The 19,343-nt window shown below is 49.5% G+C and overlaps 1 protein-coding gene across 2 annotated transcripts in view; it reads right to left on the reverse strand.

The window, feature by feature from the left end:
• The window catches only part of DRC3 (dynein regulatory complex subunit 3), a 47,008-nt gene that overhangs the window by 17,553 nt on the left and 10,112 nt on the right, over positions 1–19,343 (reverse strand). For both annotated transcript variants that reach the window (XM_045824019.1, XM_045824018.1), the window contains exons 4-6: positions 17,602–17,718; positions 13,954–14,120; positions 3,998–4,144 (exon numbers count right to left, since the gene is read on the reverse strand). In XM_045824019.1, the coding sequence (XP_045679975.1) occupies positions 3,998–4,144; positions 13,954–14,120; positions 17,602–17,718 (431 nt within the window). The remainder of the gene's footprint in view (positions 1–3,997; positions 4,145–13,953; positions 14,121–17,601; positions 17,719–19,343) is intronic.

The raw sequence follows: 19,343 nt of genomic DNA on the forward strand, positions 1-19,343 counted from the left end.
TGCATGTGCTCTGCTTTCTGGCTTTGCCCAGTCAACTCCTGCCCGTCCTGTGGATCCATCTCAAAACTACTTCCTTGGGGAAAGCCATCCAATAACCAACAACCCCCCTATACATCTCTCTCAGCCCCTGCTCTGCCCTCCTGGCATTTCCACACATCTGTGGGAAGATTTCACTGTTGGTCTCCCTTCCCAGTGTGCTGGCACTGTAAGAGAAGGCAGGGCCTTACCCAGGGCCTGTATAGCCCCAGAGCCTGAGCTTGCCTCTCACTGCCCTGTGCTGTCCGAGGTCTGGCCCAGTTCCAATCAAACACAATGTCAGGACACATGTTGGCATAATGTTATGCCTTAACATGGGCCTTGGCTGAGAACTGCTTATGAGTATATTGCACAAGTTGAAATTCTTCTGAAGATCTCTTGCTATTCATTGAGCTGTATGCTTACATTCTGTTTCCTAACATAGTCATACTTCAATAAATAAGTTTAAGTTTTGAAAAATTTCTAGTACCCAGCCCTCCTGCCATCTCCATTCCTATAGCCCTGAGTGAGGCTACTTCTTTCTCTCTCTTTCTCTCTGGACCATGGATCCTGCACACCCTCCCCTATCTCTCTCTTTTCCTCTAATTCCCAGATCAATCACCAGATCAGGAATTCTGCTGAGAACTGCTCAGGATTCTCCCTGGGCCTCCATCTTCAATTAGATGAGCTCCAAACACCACCCGTGACCCTGCTGATGGCAACTGCCTGTCCTGCCTGTCTCTCCCCTCCCTGCATGGAGCCCCGGAGCTCACAGCCCCTGCCCGTCCTGTGCGGTGGACTGAAGGGAGGGCCAGCCTGCAGGTGCAGCCTAGGGCTTTGACTTCAAAGTGCCTCATAGAAACGCAGGTAGGGGGTGGGTCCTTGGACCTGGAAGGCACCCAAGAACCTGCCCTAGCCCCATGGTCGGCCTGTGATGGGGCTCTGCTGTCTTGCTGTCTGACTCCTATAGCACTGAGAGGCCGGGGTCTGGGCAGGCTGGGGCTGGCCTCAGGATGGACAGTAATGCAGACAGGTTCTTCTGCTTTGCAGAACTTGGCTTTTTATCCTCACCTGAGGATTTCTTTTTCCCATTGCGTTAGGGAGAGAGGAGGGGAGAGAGAACCATCAATTTGAGAAAGAAGCATCGACGGGTTGCCTTCCATACATGCCAGGACCAGGAATCATATACACCAGGACCGGGGATGGAATCTGCAACCCAGGTATGTGCCCTGACTAGGAATTGAACACACAACCGTTCAGTTACGGGACAATCCTCCCACCAATGAAACCATACCAGATAGGGCAGAACTCAGTTTTTACTTATTATTTATCTCAATGCTTCTAAGCATGTCTCAGAACCCTGAAAGCAGTCTTCGTTTCCTCAAAGCACAGTGGGGATGTCCAGGCTGTGCTACTGCCCTTTGTGGAAACTTCTGGGGACTGAGGAGAGAATGCCTAGGAGGGGATCTGGAATTGTACAGCCCCATGGTTTATTCGGAGAAAAATGCTAGTGGAGAGCTCTAGACTTGGAGAGCCATGCAGTCTGCCTGGGGGCAGGGCTCTGCTCCTCAGTCCTGGCCCAGGAGGATCAGTGTGGAGATCTACAGTCCAGCCCTTCTCCCTACTTCCCCGGGCTCTCCTCGGGCTCCACACACCAATCAGCCTGCCCCGAGCACAGGGTCCTCTCTCCTAGGAAGGCACCAGCATCCTGTGATAAGCAGGGGGCGGGACAAACAGTCCTCAGTCTTCCTGGCTCCCAACACACAGGGGTATCCCAGTCCTGCTGCCTAAGCCTCACACACTGAGAGATTCTCTTGTCCAGTGGTAATGATTCCCACCAACGGATCACACTGCAAAGAAGGAGAAGCAAGTGAAAGAGAACCAGCTTATAACAGGGAAAATAGGAGAGAAGGGGGCAGTGGACAGAGGGGATGGTGCACAGACTAGGCAGTACACAGAGTCCACGGTGGATAGAGAAGTTGGTTGACAGAGTCAGCAGTGGACAGACCAGGTGGTGGACAGGGTAGGTGGTAGACAGAGTTGGCAGTGGACAAACCACTAGTGGACAGGGCAGTGCCCCCCTGGCTGGGGGGAGCCCTGCACAAACTCTGCTGCTAGACTGCCTAGGCAGTGCCCAACTTGACTGGCAGTGGCCATGTGATCCTGCGTGAGTTGTCTTACTTGTGACCACTTTCCCATTGGCCAGCTGGGGATAAGAGTGGAGCCTGTTTGACAGATTGTGGTGAAATACTGCAATTTGCTTAGCACATAAATGCACAACAGTTAGCTATTAATGTTGCTTCTGGGGTGCACAGAGTAGGGATGAATCCTGGCTCTGCCATGGCTGCTGACCCTCATGTTTTTGTCTCAACTTCATCATGAAAATCAGACAGTATAGAAGGGCTCTGAAGGTTTGAGCTGATAGTGTGGACTTTCTTGGAGGGGCTCTTGAGGGCAAACTCTGTGGGTATCACAGATTAAGTTGTGTAGCTCTGGGGTGGGGGCCACTCCCCTCCCCCACCTCTGGCCCTGACCAGTGGCACCACCCACACCCCCACGGAAGATCCACTAGCCCCACCCTCCCATCTCCAAGTGGCCCCTCCTTGCTATGCACTACACAGAAGTGAGCTGGCTGTGGCCAGCATGCAGGCCAGCATGGCCCTTGTTGCGGCCTCTCCTGGGATGCTCTCCAGGAGGGACAGACTGAGCTGTGCGGCTCCAGGGCAGGGGCCACTCTTCCCTCACATGCCTGACCAGCACTGCTGGTCCTGTGCAAAGAGAACCCTCCCTTCACACGTCCCAATCTTGGTCTGTTTGGGCCTGATGAACCTGATGCCCTCACCTTTACCACTCCCCGAGACCCCGCCTACCACAAAGGTCCACAGGCACCTGTGGTGCAGGCTGACCTTGCTGTGCATTGAGAGTTTCGCTGAGTGGCCCCAGTTCCAGCACTGGTGCCGAGTGTGAATGTTTCAGCCCGGTGAACACCACTTGCCCCTACCTGGTGACTCACTGAGAACCTATCTCATGCAACCCACATACTGCCAGAGGCCCTTTCAGTGACTGAGCCTAACAGGCAGCCAGCTGGCAGAAGCAGATCTTGGGGAGTCCTGGACCTTTTGCTGACCTGCTCCTGGGGATTGGTGCGGGTGAAAGCCAACCTTGGTGTGAATTTCCCCTCCCACGCAGACCCAGGCCCAGCAGAGGCAGCGGCAAACTGTGGATTGCTTTGTGGCTCCAAAAAGGTAGCCCAGGGCCGGTCACAGGCAGCGCCTAACATGTCCTGCACTGGATCCCTCCCAAAAGACCCCAGAGTCAACAAACCTGCTGGCAGGATTCAGACCACATCAGAGCAGGACCCAATTTGCTCCACAAGTGGCACATCCAAAGGCAGATCTCGGCAGGCACAGACCCTGCTGGGGTGAATTCTACTTCACAGGGTCAGCACAGCACGGCAGCTCGTGGTTCTCTGTGGTTGGGTCAATCCTCACAGTCGGCCAGCCTGGGGTCAACCCCACCCACAGATGAGCCAACAGCAATCAAGACTCAACTACCACAGGGAGGGTTCACAGAACCCACACAAGGGACACTCCTGAAGCACCTGGCTTAGTGATCAGGTGCCACTGAGCTCCACTGGACACCTACTACATATGACCTCATGCTAAGACTGGGAGGCATAGCTGCTCTACCTAACCCAGAAACAATTAGAGAGAGGCAGCCAGAATCGGGAGACAAAGAAACAGGTCCCAAACGAAAGAACCAGAGGACTCCCCACAATGGCCTGGGGGCGGCACACAGACAGAGCCTTGGCACTGTGAGCAAGCACTCTACAGTGACCTCAAGGGGCCTCCTGGAATCGTTCTGACAGAGGCAGGTAAGAGTGAGGAAGAGGTGCTCTTTCTGCCTCAGTGTCCCTTTCTGTGAAACCAGGGGACCTGAAGACTGTCTCACAGAACTAGGAGACCCAGAGGGAGATGCTTGCCATGTGGTCGTCGATGTGCCGGGAGTCCAGGTACACGAGGTCAGGAAGGTAGGCCAAGATGAACATGTTGTAATCCTCTGCCTCGGCGATGGGGTTCCCAGAGAGGCTGAGTGCTCGTAAGTTCTTGAACTGCCGCAGGTAGATGATCTGGGGAGGAGAGGGGAGATGGTCCCTTTTCTTGGCTGCCACAAGGCTGAAAACATCCCTGGCAGTCTCTCTCTGACACTGTGGCAGAGTTTGCAGCCAGGCCATAACCGCTTCTGCACTGGGTAGAGTGATGGGGAGGAGGGTGGTTGGGGGGTCCAGGATGGGTGGCTGTACTGAGGCCTTTGGTCAGGCCTGGGCTTTCCAAAGAATCAGAAGAACTGAGTTCAAATGCCAGCTGTGGGACAGACAAGTTACTGAATATCTGTGAGCCTCAACTTCCTCATCTACAAAATGGGTATGAGGATGTTATATAATACATGTGTTGTAAGAATCAAATGAAATAACCTATGAAATGCATGTGGGAGAGTACCTGACACCTACTCAGGAAATGGTAGTAGTGTTGTTATCATTATTATTTATTGGTCACACAGAATAGGTATGTCTTTTTAGATCATAAAGCCCTGTGGGAAAAGTCCAAATCTCTTAAATTGAATGGAACCCAATTTATAGTTAATCTTGAATCAACTGGCTAATGGCTAGTGGAACATTCCACTAACTGTTGTTTCATTTTCCTACACTCAATTTTTATTAAAATGAGGGGAAAGTCAAGCACACAGCCAATGCAGGCATGCCTCATTGCCACTGCACCGTGCTGTACTGTGCCTTGCAGCTGGGTTTTCTGCAAGTTGAAGGTCTGAGGCAATCCCATGTGGAGCAAGTCTATCGGCATCATTTTCCAACAGCATTTGCTCGCTTTGTGTCTCTGTGTCACATCTTGGTAATTCTCACAATATTTCAAATTGTATTATTACTATTATATTTGTTATGATGGTCTGCAATCAATGATCTTTAATGTTGCTATTGTAATTGCTTTGGGGCACCCAAACCACACCCATAAAAGACAGTGAACTTAATAAATGAGGTTGAGTGTTCTGACTGCTCCACTGACTGCCTGTTCCCATCTGTCCTCTTCTCATTGGGGCTCCCTATTCCCTGAGACCCAGCAATATTGAAATTGGGCCAATTAATACTCTGTAAGTGTTCAAATGAAGTGCAGAGTCAAATGCCTCTCACTTTAAATCAAAAGCTAGAAATGATTAAGCTGAGCAAGGAAGGTATGTTGAAAGCCAAGATAGGCCGAAAGCTAGGCCTCTTGTGCCAAACAGCCAAGTTGTGAATGCAAAGGAAAAGGTACTCCAGGGAACATACAAATGGTAAGAAATTGAAACAGGTTTATTTAAGCTGATAGGAAGAAAGTTTTGGTGGTCTGGATGGAAAAGTAAACTATCCCAGCATTCCCTTAAGTCACAGGTGGCAAACACAAGGCCTGTGGGCCAAATCTGGCCCTCCACCTTGTTTTATCTGGCCTGAAACCTTGTTTCTACCCAGTGGCAGCGCCGAGCTCCTTGCCCCTAGTAAGGATATAGTCCTAAAATTACACTTGGCCCTTGGAAGGCAACCACGAGGCTGATGTGGAAATGAGTTTGACAGCCCTGCCTTAAGTGAAAGCCTAATCCAGAATGAGATTCTAACTCTCTTCAATTCTGTGAAGACTGAGAGAAGCGAGGAAACTGCAGAAGGAAATTTGGAAGCTAGCAGAGGCTGGTTTGTGAGGTTTAAGGAAAGAAGCCATTTCCATAACATAAAAGTGCAGGGTGAAGCAGCAAGTGCTGATGTGGGAGCTGCAGCAAGGTAACCACAAGATCTAGCTAAGACAGTAAATGAAGGTGGCTACACTAAACAACATATTTTCATTGTAGACAAGCCTTATATTAGAAGAGGACACCATCCAGGACTTTCATAGCCAGAAAGGAGAAGTCAGTGCCTGGCTTCACACCTTCAAAGGACAGGCTGACGCTCTTGTTAGCTGCTAATGCAGCTGGTGACTAGGTTGAAGTCGGTGCTCATTTTCCATTCTGAACATCCTAGGGCCCTTAACAGTTACGCTAAACCTACTCTGCCTGTGCTCTATAAATGGAACAACAAAGCCTAGATGACAGCACATGTGTTTACAACATAGTTCACTGAATAATTTAAGCCCACTATTGAAATCTACTGCTCAGAAGAAGGGACTCCTTTCAAGGTATTACTGCTCACTGACAATGTACCTGGTCACCCAAGAGCTCTGACGAAGGTAGGTGTACAATGAGGTTGGTGTTGTTTTCATGCCTGCTAATACAGCATCCATCCTAAAGCCCAGGGGTCAAGAAATAATTTTGATTTTCAAGTCTTATCATTTAAGAAATATGTTTTGTAAGGCAGCAGCTGCCAAAGAGAGTGATTCCTTGGATGGGTCTGAGCAAAGTAAATTGAAAACCTCTGGACAGGATTCACCATTCCAGATGCCATTAGGAACATTTGTGATTCATGGGTCAGAATATCAACATTTACAGGAGTTCAGAAGAAGTTGATGCCACTCTCGTGGATAACTTCGAGAAGTTCAAGACTTTAGTGGAGGAAGTAATTGCTAGTGGAGGAAGTAACTGCACACGTAGTGGAAATAGCAAGAGAATTACAGATGGGGTCTGAAGATGGAACTTTAATGGGTGAGCAGTTGCTTCCTGTGGATGAGCGAAGAGAATGGTTTCTTTAAGATTGAATCTACTGCTGGTAAAGATGCTATAAAGATTGCTGAAATGACAACAAAGGATTTAGAACATTACATAAACCTAGCTGATAAAGTAGCAGCAGGTTTTGAGAGGACTGACTCCAATTTTGAAACAAGTTCTGCTGGGGATAAATGCTATCCGATAGCATCACATGCTGTAGAGAAATTGTTCACAAAAGGAAGAGTCGATCAATGCAGCAAACTTCATTGTTGTCTTATTTTAAGAAATTGCTGCAGACGCTCCAGCCTTCAGTCAGCAGCCATCAACACCAAGGCACAACCCTACACCAGCAAAAAGATTATGACTCCTTGAAGGCTCAAATGATGGCTAGCATTTTTTAACAATAAAGTGAAAGTTTTAAAATTAAATTCATTGGGGTAACATTGATTAAGAACATTAGATAGCTCTGGCTGCTGTGGCTCAGTGGATTGAGTGTCAGCCTGTAAACCAAAGGGTTGCTAGTTTGATTCCTAGTCAGGGCACATGCCTGGGTTTCGGGCCAGGTCCCCATTAGGGGGCACATGAGAGGCAACCACAACTTGATATTTCTCTCCCTCCTTTTCTGCCTCCCTTCCTATCTCTCTAAAAATAAATGAATAAAATTTTTAAAAAAGAACATTAGATAAATTTCACATGTGCAACTTTATAGTACATCTGTACATTCTATCTTATGTTACCACCAGAAGTCTGGTCTCCTTCTATCACATTGTATTTGACTCACTGTACCCTCTTTGTCTCCCTCACTTCCCTTCCCCACTGGTAACTGCTATTCTGCTTATTGTCTATATTCGTGAGTTTGTTGCTATGAAATATATATATACATATATATATGTATATATACATATACATATATATATGTAATTGAGTATGCTATTACAGTTATCCCATTTTTCCTCTCCTTTATTCCTCTCTGTCCTGCACACCTCCTCCCACCAGCATTCCCCCCACCACCTTAGTTCATGTCCATGGGTTGTACATATAAGTTCTTTGGTTTTTATATTTCCTATACTTTTCTTAACCTACCCCTATCTATTTTGTATGTACCATTTATGTTTCTTATTCCCTGTACCTTTTCCACCATTCTCCTCACTCCCCCTCCCTGCTGATAACCCTCCATGTGATCTCCATTTCTGTGATTCTGTTCCTGTTCTAGTTGTGTGCTTAGTTCCTTTTTTTTTTTTTTTTAGGTTCAGTTGTTGATGGCTGTGAGTTTGTTGTCATTTTACTGTTTATAGTTTTGATCTTCTTCTTTTTCTTAGATAAGTCCCTTTAACATTTCATATAATAAGGGCTTGGTAATGATGAACTCCTTTAATTTGACCTTATCTGGGAAGCACTGTGTTTGCCCTTCCATCCTAAATGAAAACTTTGTTGGATAGAGTAATCTTGGATGTAGGTCCTTGCCTTTCATGACTTGGAAGACTTCTTTACAGCCCCTTCTTGCCTGTAAGGTTTCTTTTGAGAAATCAGCTGATAGTCTTATAGGAACTCCTTTGTAGGTAACTGTCTCCTTTTCTCTTGCTGCTTTTAAGATTGTCTCCTTATCTTTGATCTTGGGTAATGTAATTATGATATGCATTGGTGTGTACTTCACTGGGTCCAACTTCTTTGGGACTCTCTGAGCTTCCTGGGCTTCCTAGAAGTCTACTTCCTTTGCCAGATTGGGGAAGTTCTCCTTCATTATTTGTTCAAATAAGTTTTCAATTTCTTGCTCTTCCTCTTCTCCTTCTGGCACCCCTATGATTTGGATGTTGGAACATTTAAAGATGTCCTGGAGGTTCCTAAGCCTCTCCTCATTTTTTAAAATTTTTGTTTCTTCGTTCTGGTCTAGTTGAATGTTTATTTCCTCCTTCTGTTCCAAATCATTGATTTGAGTCCCCATTTCCTTCCCTTCACTATTGGTTGCCTGTATATTTTGCTTTATTTCACTTTGCATAGCCTTTACTTCTTCCTTGATTTTGCGTCATAATCAGCCATTTCTGTGAGCATCCTGATTACCAGTGCTTTGAACTCTGCATCTGATAGGTTGGCTATCTCTTCATTGCTTACTTCTATTTTTGGAGCTTGATCTTTTCTATCACTTGGACCATATTTCTTTGTCTACGTGTGCCTGTTACATAGTAAGGGGTGGAGCCTTAGATATTCACCAGGGTGGGACACCCCATATCACTGCTTTGTGGCACTGTATGTGGGGGAGGGGTCTGAGAGAGAACAATGCCACTTGCTTGGCTCTTAACAGGCTTTTAGTCACTTCTTCCGCTACCCACAAGCAAATTGGGCCCTTCTGATGCTGATTCCTGGATGGGTGGGCTTCTGCATGTTCTAGGACCCTCTGGGTCTCTCCAACGAACTCTTCCATGAGGCTGGGAATTTTGACCACTGCTGCAACCCCTACAGGTTTTACAATTCAAAGGTTTTGAGGCTTTATTTCCGTACACTGGAACCCTGGGTTGTGTGGTCTATCTTGCTCCCCAGTTGTTCCTCCCAGTTTATCCGCACACAAATGTGGGACCACTTGCTCTGCCAGCAGCCACCTTGCTTCGAGTCCTCTCTGCCTGGCTGCCTGTCTTTGCCTCACTTACTGGTCTGGATGAATGTTTCTTCTTTAACTCCTTGGTTGCTGGACTTCCATACAGTTCGATTTTCTGACAGTTCTGGTTGTTTTTTATTTTTAAATTTGTTGCTGTTCTTCTTTTGGTTGTGAGAGGAGGCAAAGTGTATCTACCTATATTCCATCTTTGCTGGAAGTGCAATAAAGTGTTTTTAAATTAAAGTATATACATTGTTTTTAGACATAATGCTGTTGCACTTTTAATAGACTACAGTGTTGTCTGAACATAACTTTTTACACACTGGGAAACCAAAACATTCACCAGATTCACTTAACACATTGTTTGCGGGTAGTTTTTATCATGTGCTCTACTACCAGTCAACGTAAAACGTATAAATACATTTCCCGCATACAATGTGTTAATGGGACACTGGCTTTACTGAGGTAGCCTGGAACCAAACCTGCAGTATCTCCTAGGTATGCCTGCATTTCATTTGATAACATCTTCTGAATACCTAGACACTGTACTATGCAAAAGATAAAAAATATAACATGCTTTTCTAAAGGAATTTCTTTCAGACATTCATGTATTCATTCAACAAACACACCAGACCTCAGACACAGGCCAGGCCTTGGGGAATCAGGGGGAACAAAGCCCACATGGTTCCTGTCCTTGTAGCAGGAACTTCCATTCCAGGGGCAGGGATAAGAATGTTTTTTAAAGTAAATAAAATAATTACACTTTGGTTAAGTACTATAGAAACATAAAGATGGGCCAGGAGAGGAAACAATAGGGAGGCCTTTTTCAGTGAGGGAACTTGGATCTCTGAGACTTAAGGGAGCTGACCTCCCGAGGGCAGGGGAGAGTTCGGAGCTGAAAGCAAAAACAGCACAGGCAAAGACTGAGGCAGGAGAGAACAGCGACTTTCAGGACCTAAGGAAGGCCAGGGCGGCTAGAGCTGGGCTTGGGAGGGGCCTGGGGCAGAACTTGAGGGGAGACTGGAAACAAGGTCAGGGCTGGGTCACGGAAGACTTGGGTCAGGGTTGCAGTCAAGAATTTGGATTCGTCCTAAGGGCAATGGAAGCCTTTGGAGTGTAAAGTGTATATGGTGTGAGGAGACAGGATGTGATTTAATTTTTAAGAGATCTCCAGTGAAATTCCATTTTTATCCCATCTTTTAGATTGTTTGAAGAGAGAATAGTTTGGTAACAAAGTGTGATAGGGTGAGCAGAAACAGGACTTTTCATGATTGCTGGTGTTTTTGTAAGTAGTTTCATTTCCATAGATAACAATTTGGCAGTATTCATCAACATAAAAAATGCATGTGTCCTCAGACCCGGAAATTCCATCTCTAGAAATTCACCTTGCATGTGGCCTTGCCCAGGTGCAGAGTAAGCCCTGTTCAAGGACATCCAGTGTAGCGCGTGTGTATGGCATGAGTTTGGAAACAGCCTTGGTGCCCACATGTGGGGGACTGGAAAAACATATCATGCTGCATCTAAGCGGTGGAATGGTCCAACAGAGAGGGGCTGACTGAAGGCAGAGGCTTGGAGATGTGATGTTTAAACAAGATGCCTATAAAGACAGAGGCAGCTGTGGACTCTGGAAGAGAAGCTCGGACTGAGGCCGGGGTGAAAGGGGCTCTGCCCTGTGTACCCTGAATCCTCCAAAACATCTGTGAATTTGTGATGCAGTAAACAGGTATTAAAACTAGCCTAGTAAATAAATAAATATCAGAAAAGTATATAATTAGATGTCAGATACATAGTGTAGGTAAGTGCTAAAATCACAGATGCTCAGGGTTGGCAGATTCCTAAGTCAGACTCTCTGGGTCAAGTCACCAAAGGAGCTGGCACCTTATTAGCTAAAGAGGGTGTAGGGACCCCAGCATCTGTGGGGTATGTCCAAGCCCCCAGGGCAAGCTCTAGGCCCAGCTACCTCAGTATTCCCTGGCAGCTTCTCCCCAGGTACCTCCTTCCTTCCTCTCTCTCCAGGGAACAGCTTCGCCTGTTCCTCCCCTGTACTCATGAGGGGCCACCTGGTTCCTAGGGCACCACTGGAGGAAGGGGGATGGGGTTTCTTCTGGCCCAGGCCCTGCAAGGTGGAAGGGGAGAATGCCTGAGGCCTGGGGAGGGAGATGGTGCCCAGGCCTGGACCTTTGTAAAGGGACAGGGCCTCGGTCCATTGAAGTCTGTGTTGTCCAAGTTGTGACAAATCAGAGGAGAGCACTCACTGTAGGCCTGGGGCTGTCAGGCCTACCTCAGCAGGAAAAGCTGCTAAACGTTCAGAAAGGTTTTCCAACAGCACGACTGAGGGCTGTTGGGGTACAGCACTTAATCTGAAAATTCCTGAATAACCATTACTTTACCTATTCATGGTAGGTCCAGTGTTGGCATTTAACACTCTGATTGATTCAACCCTCACAACAACCTATTGGGGAGACTATTGTTGTTCTCATTTTATAGATGGGAAAATGGGCTCCTGGAATGCTAAGTCCCTGGCCCAAGCTCAGATAGTCGGGAGCTGATTAAATCTCAGCTCTTGACTGCTCACACAGATCCTCTGTGTGCAGCAGTCTTATCGGCCAGCCATTGGGCGCCCTGCTGCCACAAAGCAGATAGCAGGCTGAGCGATCAAGACTGAGGCCCTGAAAAAATTGTGGGTTAGGTTTATGTTCTCTTGTCTGGTGTGCAGGGCAAACTTCCTGGGCTGCTCAGCCTCTGGGGCTTGGGCCTCTGGACAGGCATTACTACAGGTATGTGACCCACTCCAGCCACTCATCTAAGCAATCAGCTCTGCTAGTGATTGAGGGGTTGGGGGCCTTGATCACAGTTAAGGGTCACTGTCAGGGGAGATTTCTTGTGCTCACTGTCCTGCTATATGTAGACAAAGAAGCTTGTGGCCCTGGCCACTGACCATGACCATGATGAGAATCAGCCTAGGGAGACACTGAGGACAGTGGAGCTGAGGGGCAGCAGGAGCCTGTATCCCAGAGCCTGGCCATGGCTGCCTGCCCTCGGAGCACCATGAGTCCTGGTGCTGAAGGGCCCTGTTGCTGGCTGTGGCTTCAGCTGTAGCTGTGACAGACTCCTGCTTGTGGTGCCCATCCCTTCCCTGCTCTCTGCCTGCATTCCCAGAGGCCCAGCCTGAAGCAAGGGCAACAGGGAGTTAATCCCAGGGCCTCCCTCAGCTTCTGGGGGGTGGGACTGGGGGATAAAGGCCTTAGGCCCTGGTCCTCCAACTGTTCACTTCTGGAAGGCATTCTGCACAAGCCAAATGGCCCAGCAGGAGGGAGCCCCAGCACCAACAGCAGCAACCTCTGTCACAGCTCTGCACATTGGCTCTTCCTGCCTTCAGGCTCAGGGTGGCCTCCTGAGAACACCTGCCCAATGTACTACTGCACCCTGAGTCCTTGTAGCCCACCTGACCTGCAGGTGAAGACCAGTTTGATGGGGCCATCCTGGCTCCTCCCACTCACATGATCCCGCTTGGTCCATCCTCACAGGCAGTGGGTGGGGCTTCCTTCCAAACAGAGAAGACTTGCCCTGGGCACACCGGAGCACAAAGCCTCCATAGCACCCCTTTACTGCCATGCCCCCGCCCCCTGACCCCTTCTAGGTGCCTTGGGCTCCTCAAGGGGGCTGCGCATTCCCGGGCAGGCATCCCAAGTGCACCTCTGGGCCTTTCCTCAAGCCATTCCCCACCTCCCAGAAAGTTCTTCTTTCCGCTGAGTTGCAAAAATCCAATTACATTTTAATGAATTCGATTCAAGTCACCTGGCCTCCTCTGACACTCTAGGAGGGATCTTGGCTCTGACACTCCTCCCTTTGTTAAGAACGAAGTCTGGTCTGACACTGAATGATGTGCCTCATGCTCAACCTCTCACCTGACCCCTGGCAGGTGAGTTATGGTCATTGTCTTCATTTTACAAACGAAGAAACTGAGGTGCAGAAGGCTTGAGCCTGCGGCTTACAGCTAAGATTGGGGCCCAGGCCACCACCTGACTAACCTAAGCAGAAAAGGAGTCTCGGAAGGGTATCAGAGAGCTCCCAGGGTTGACTGGCAGACTGGAGAAAATTCCCAGTTGCAGGCCTGTCCCTGGAGCTGTCTAGTGATGTCGCCTCTGACACAGGCCCCTTGTGAATGCTGTCCCAGCCCCAGACACTGAGATCGTGCTCCCAGTTCATGGCTGCAAGCCCATCATGGGGAAGGACAGGGGCAGCCCACCTTCCCCGAAACAACCAGTGACCTCTGCCCCCTCACATGCACACAACACAGGGTGGACATCAGCTTCTTGTCACCTTGTGTGTCTTGATTATGTGGGTGTATGCTAGGTTCCTCCACAGAGACCATACCTGTGGGTCTGTGTCCACTGGGCACAGGCCAAATGCCCCACACCAAATGGGTCCTTGCCTCAGGAAAGGGCTCAGGAGAGAAATAGACCCCACCAAGGCAGGGCCCACAGAGGGGCACTCAGGGTTTAAGCATTTTGTGCAAACATTATCAAACCTCATCTGGGTTTCTGGCTTTTCTAGGAAAAGGGGGAGGTCTATTGGAAAAGGCTAAGCCTGCATTGCCCTTGCAACGCTGACCCCAGCAGCTCCCTGCCCCTGCAGGGCCAGCCCTGCCCTCTGCCCTCCCAGCTCACATTCATCATGTTGCCGATGTGGTTGTTGCCCAGCGACAGCACCTGCAGCTTGACCAGAGCATCCAGAGAGTCGATCTTGGAGATGCGGTTGTTGAACAAGCTCAAGTCCTCCAGGTTCACCAGGGTGTCCAGCCCCTCGATGGCCTCGATGTTGTTGAAGGACAGGTCTGGAAGGAAGAGGGTCATAAGGACTGAGTGATGGATTGGTGGAGGGGGAGCACCCTGAAACAGACCTGTCAGGGCTGCTTGTGCTCTCTGAGCCAGTGCTGAAGTATCGGCCAGAGCCAACTCACTGTCAGACAGCTTGTAGTTTTCTAGAAGCTGTGCATGGATTCCTTCCTGTGGCCCCCAACTTTCATCACCCTCTCCAGTTCTGCTACTCATCGTCCTGGCTGGGGGCACATGGGCAAATACTCAGGTCCATGCTGTCGTTATTCTGAGCTGGAAGTGCTCTCTGGCAGATCTGCAGCAGCTTCTCTTGGGGTGGGGGGAGGCACTGCCCCCTCCCTCACTCCTCTGGGTATTTCAGTGCTAACACCTCCCACCTGAACAGCATTTATCAGCTCATCAAGTGCTTGTGTGAATGTGCCCAGACAACAGCTGCGAGTGGCAGATTGGAATTTCTCTCCTAACAGGGAGATTGGGAGAGAAATCTTGATTGGGAAGCTGAAGCTCAGAAAGGCTGAGTGATTTACTCGAAGTCACACAGCTAATGCCAGTGGTGCCAGAGCTGACCTAGGGCTCCTCCCTGGACAAAGGGCAGGCCAGGTTTTTTAGGTTCATCCAGCTGAACCAGACTCAAACTTCCCCCAAGCCTAAGCCCAAGCTCAAGACCAACTGAGATGTCACGATCCTCTCTAGCCGAAGTTTCACATCTTTGGAAATAAAACTGATATTTCTCCACCACAGGTGTTTAGTTGAGGACAGAACTGCAACCCTGTCCTGGAACTCCAATGGTCCAGGGGCTCAAACTGGGAATTTTTTGAGAGCTTGGAAATACAATCATGATAGCTGCCAGCTGCCACATTAAAAAGGTGATTTGGAAGGTCAGTTTCTCCACATCTTAACTGAGCCTCCTTGGTATAGTGGGGGTACTTGCCTGTTGACAGCTGAGACTGGTGATGATTTACTGCTCCTTTCTCTGTGGTCACCCTAAGTACATTACCTCACTTAATCCTCATGGCACAGGGATCACCACCTACATTTTATGGATGAGGGAACCAAGGTTTAAAGGGCCCTGGTGGTGTCCTGGCTGGTGTGGCTCAGTGGACTGAGCGCCAGCCAGCCTGTGAACCAAAGGGTCATTGGTTTGATTCCCAGTCAGGGCACATGCCTGGGTTGCTGGCCAGGTCCCCAGTAGGGGATGCGTGAGAGGCAACCACACAATGATGTTTCTCTCTCTCTCTTTCTCCCTCCCTTCCCCTCTGTCTAACAATAATAAATAAAATCTTTTTTTTTAAAAGACGGGCTGGTGGTAATATGCCCAAGATATGCACACAGCACATAAAGAAACTGAGGTTTAGAGGGCTGAAATAACTCGTGCAAAATTAGTTAGTACATTGTCAGAGCTGGGATAGAAACTGGGGTCTGCTAACTGCCAAGCCTGTCCACTTCGTTTCCCACCACAAGCCAGGCTGTGTTCTTTGGAGGCTTGGCCACACCCACTAGAATCAGTGCTGCAGGTGAATGTTTGACATTTTGGGGTGTGGGGAGGGAAGCTCTGATTTGTTGGGCTTGCCGATATCTGTGGAATGATACTCCCACTATGGCCAACTTCAAGCTACCAATGAGACATCCCTGAATGCAAAAGGAGGATGAGATGTGCACAATCAGCCTTCCAGAACCAGTACTAGCCAGCTCCAGCACACCCTCAGCCCTGGGGCAGCCGACTGGTGGGCCACCTACAGGTTATACAGGCAGTGGCTGTGAGCCCCATCGCTCAGCCCCTGCGTCCAGGGACCCAGCTCTCTCTTGCTGCCTGTGGGACCCTGTACTACTAATACTGGGGCTGGACAAAGGCTGCTTTCTGACTCTCCGAGGGGTGTAGGCTGACTTTTTGCTAGAAATTTCCCCTTCTGTTTTCTCACCCCTATACCACAGAATGCTGGGCATCACAGAGCACCTCTTAAGGACCTGTGGCACTGGTTTTCTATCCGAGGGACACCTGGGCCTGGGACTGTTAGCTCTGGTCTAAAAGCACAGCATTCAGACAGCCAGTGCTGGCAGGCGTTCCAGAGCGGGCATGGCTCAGGGTCTGGGTTGACCCAGCAACCTCTTCTTCTCTTTCATCTCCTGGAGAGACAGATAATTTCTGGTGTGCACCTGGGCCACTTGGTGTGAATGAGTGCTAGAGTGCCAGAAGCAGTACTGGGGACAAGAGGCCTGGGCCTAGAAGACGGGAGCCCTGGCTGTGGTCAGCCTCTGCTGCCTGCAGCCTGCGATGCCAGCGAGCCCTCTAGCCTCTCAGCCTCAGCAGCCGTGCCTGTGAAACTGCAGTGTGACCCTGTCTAGGGGTTGTTGTAGACTACTTTGTAGCAAAGACTGTTTTGCAAACTGGGAGGTTCATCAATGCTCGGGCTGCCTGTTAGGGGCAAGCAGTTTCATAGGATGCAGGGAACACAGCCTCTGGGGTCAGACAGGTGTGGGTTTGTATCCCAGCTTCACTACTTCCTGGACGTGGAGCTATGGCCAGGTGCCTTGGCCTCCCGGAGCCCCAGTTCCTCTTCTGCAGGTTGGGGCTGCAACAGGTCTTTCAGGGTGGCTGTGAGCTCTCCAGCCAGCCCCCTGTACCTGTCAGTGCCCACTGGCCCTCACCAGTTGTGAGGTGGCCTTCTGAGTTCAGCAGGTGGAGCCCTGAGGTCCTAGCAGTGAGGGCCAGAGCTCTAGAGTCAGACAGAGCTGGGCTGGGACTCAGATGCCCTTAGTACTTGCTGGGTCTTCAGTTTGCTCATCTCTACAATGGGGATACTATGTAGATTAAAGCACCTCACGTGGAGTGCTGGCCTGTATGGCTCCGTTGGTTGGAGTGTTGTCTTGTAAACTGAAAGGTGATAGGTTTGATTCCCAGTCAGGGCACGTGCCTGGGCTGCAGGTTTGGTTCCCTTCAGGGCACGTGTGGGGAGGCAGCCAATCAATGTTTCTCTCCCTCCTTTCCCCTCTCTATGAAATCAGTAAACATGTCCTGGGGTGAGGATTTAAAAAAAACCTCACGTGGAAAGCACACAGGCCCATGCTTAGCAGATAGTAAGAGCTGAGTGCAACTGGCAGCCATGATGATTATTTTTGGTCTGATCTGAGTCCCCATGACTGGTGGGACCCACAGTCACCCGTTGACCTGAGCCTAGAGAACAAGAAGGAACCCAAGGCTGCTCCTTTGATACCCTCCATCCCAAAATGGGCAGTTTGACAGGTGGGAGCGAACATCCTGTGCTGGCGTGCCCAAGCACATTTTTGCTGTGTTTACCCAGCACAGCCTCCGGGCTCTTAAAAAGAGTAGTTTGCCTATTCCCTGCAGACAGAGCTTCTGTTGTTCCTGGGCTTGTGGTGGGCCGGCAGCAGAGTATTGCCTGGGGAGACAACCTTGGCAAGCATCATCTTGGCAGGGTGGCACCTTTATTTAGGGCAGACACACACAAAAAGGAGCCTTACCCAGCCAGATGAGGTGTGTGAGTTTCTCCAGGCCCTCGATCCTCTCAATGACATTATTGTCCAGCTGCAGCTTCCTCAAGTTCTCAAACTGCCAGAGGTTGTCAATTCGGAGGATGTCTGTAATGATCAGAGGAGATGCCTCGGCTTCAGGTGCGAGTTTGGTGCCAGTGCGCCAGAGGATCGAGGTGACCCGTGCTACGCACACAAGGTGCCACAATGTTGCTGCCCTTTGCTGGCGCAGGTGGGGGCCCTGGAGATGAGGTTTGAGTGCTGAGGAGCTCTGAGCCCCTGTTAATGCTCGGTGGGTGCTGATGGGTGCCCAGGGCCACAGCAGGGCTGTCCGGTCCTTGAGGGTCACAGGGAGGTCAGTAGGAAGGTGGGCTGCTCAGGGTATGGGACTCACTCACACTGCCTCTAGGGCCAGGCTGGGGATCTGCCCAGGTAGCCAGAACAAGTTGGGGCACAAGACACAGGCAAGGGTCCTCTTTTTCCTTCTGCAGTGTGACAAACGGAATCAAGGTGCAGAGAGAATGCTTCCTTGTGCACTGTTGGTGGGAGGGTTGGTCAACCAGCTCAGATATTTTGGGGGGCAATTTGGCCATGTTTACTGAAATAATTACTTTCTCTGCCCTTTGACCCTGAAGTTTCTCTACTTGGAATCTGTCTGCAAAGACATACTTATGTATGTGTATAAAGAAATACATCTAGGCACTTGAGGGGCAGGAAGACCGGGGAGCCCCGAATGCCCACATATGAGGAGTAGGATAAATTGCCCATACAACAGAGAGGCAGATTCCTCCTGTCTCTGAGGCACCTGAGCCTGTGATCCCTGAGGGCCCCCCCGCACACTCACCCAGCCAGCCCATTCTCTATACCCCTCCCACCAGGCATGTTGGCTTCTGTCACTGGCAACCACAGAGTTCTGAAAACATTTAAGTGTAAATAAGTATATTCTGTGCATGTAAAATTTGAGAGACCTAAACTCATCCCCAGGTTTTTCCAGAAGCTACAAATAGCTCTGTTGCTTATATGCCCTTTTTTTCTGTATTTTTTTGTAATAATTTCTAAGAATTATTAGAAATATTAATAAGAACTTAGAATATGCTCATTATATCAATACATAACTGAAAGGGAAAAAAGATGCCCTTACTAACTGACATTCAGGCAGCAGGCGGCAGTGTCAATATTCATTCAGAGGGACAGGGTTGGCCCTGAGGTTGTGAGGCCCATCCAGTGGCCCTCTTCAAGCCAGGCCTCCCTGCGGTGGGCAGTGGACAGAGGACAGTCTCTCTGATCCAGCAGGCCCTGCCTCTCCTGGGGTCCCAGGGCCAGGCAGGACTGGGGTCTGGTTCCCTAGCTCTCTGGAACCCGATTTCCCAGAATGACTCCAGCTACCATTCCTACTTGTGCTTCTGGGTGGGGGCTCTGTTCCACCTCAGCATCTTGGCCACCTCCCATCCCAGTCTGGATTTCCCAGGCACTTTCTCTGGCCCTGCCTGGCCTTAGACTGACAGCCCATGGGTGTGGCTGACTTCCTACAGATACCACTCCTCTTGGTGGCTCCCACACTCCTGGGTGCTGTGCCCGGCACACTGGTATGTTGGCTTTTCCCTATATGCCAGCACTTCTTGAGGAAAAGCCAAAACAATACAACAAAACCCAATGTATTTGGCAGTTAGCTCTAAATGAGTTACTAGCATGACAGGACTGCCCAAAAAGCCAATTTTGTCTTCGATATGGAC

Source organism: Phyllostomus hastatus, unplaced genomic scaffold, assembly GCF_019186645.2.
Source record: "Phyllostomus hastatus isolate PE091 unplaced genomic scaffold, TTU_PhHast_1.1 phas_scaffold_55, whole genome shotgun sequence".
Taxonomy (NCBI): Eukaryota; Metazoa; Chordata; class Mammalia; order Chiroptera; family Phyllostomidae; genus Phyllostomus; species Phyllostomus hastatus.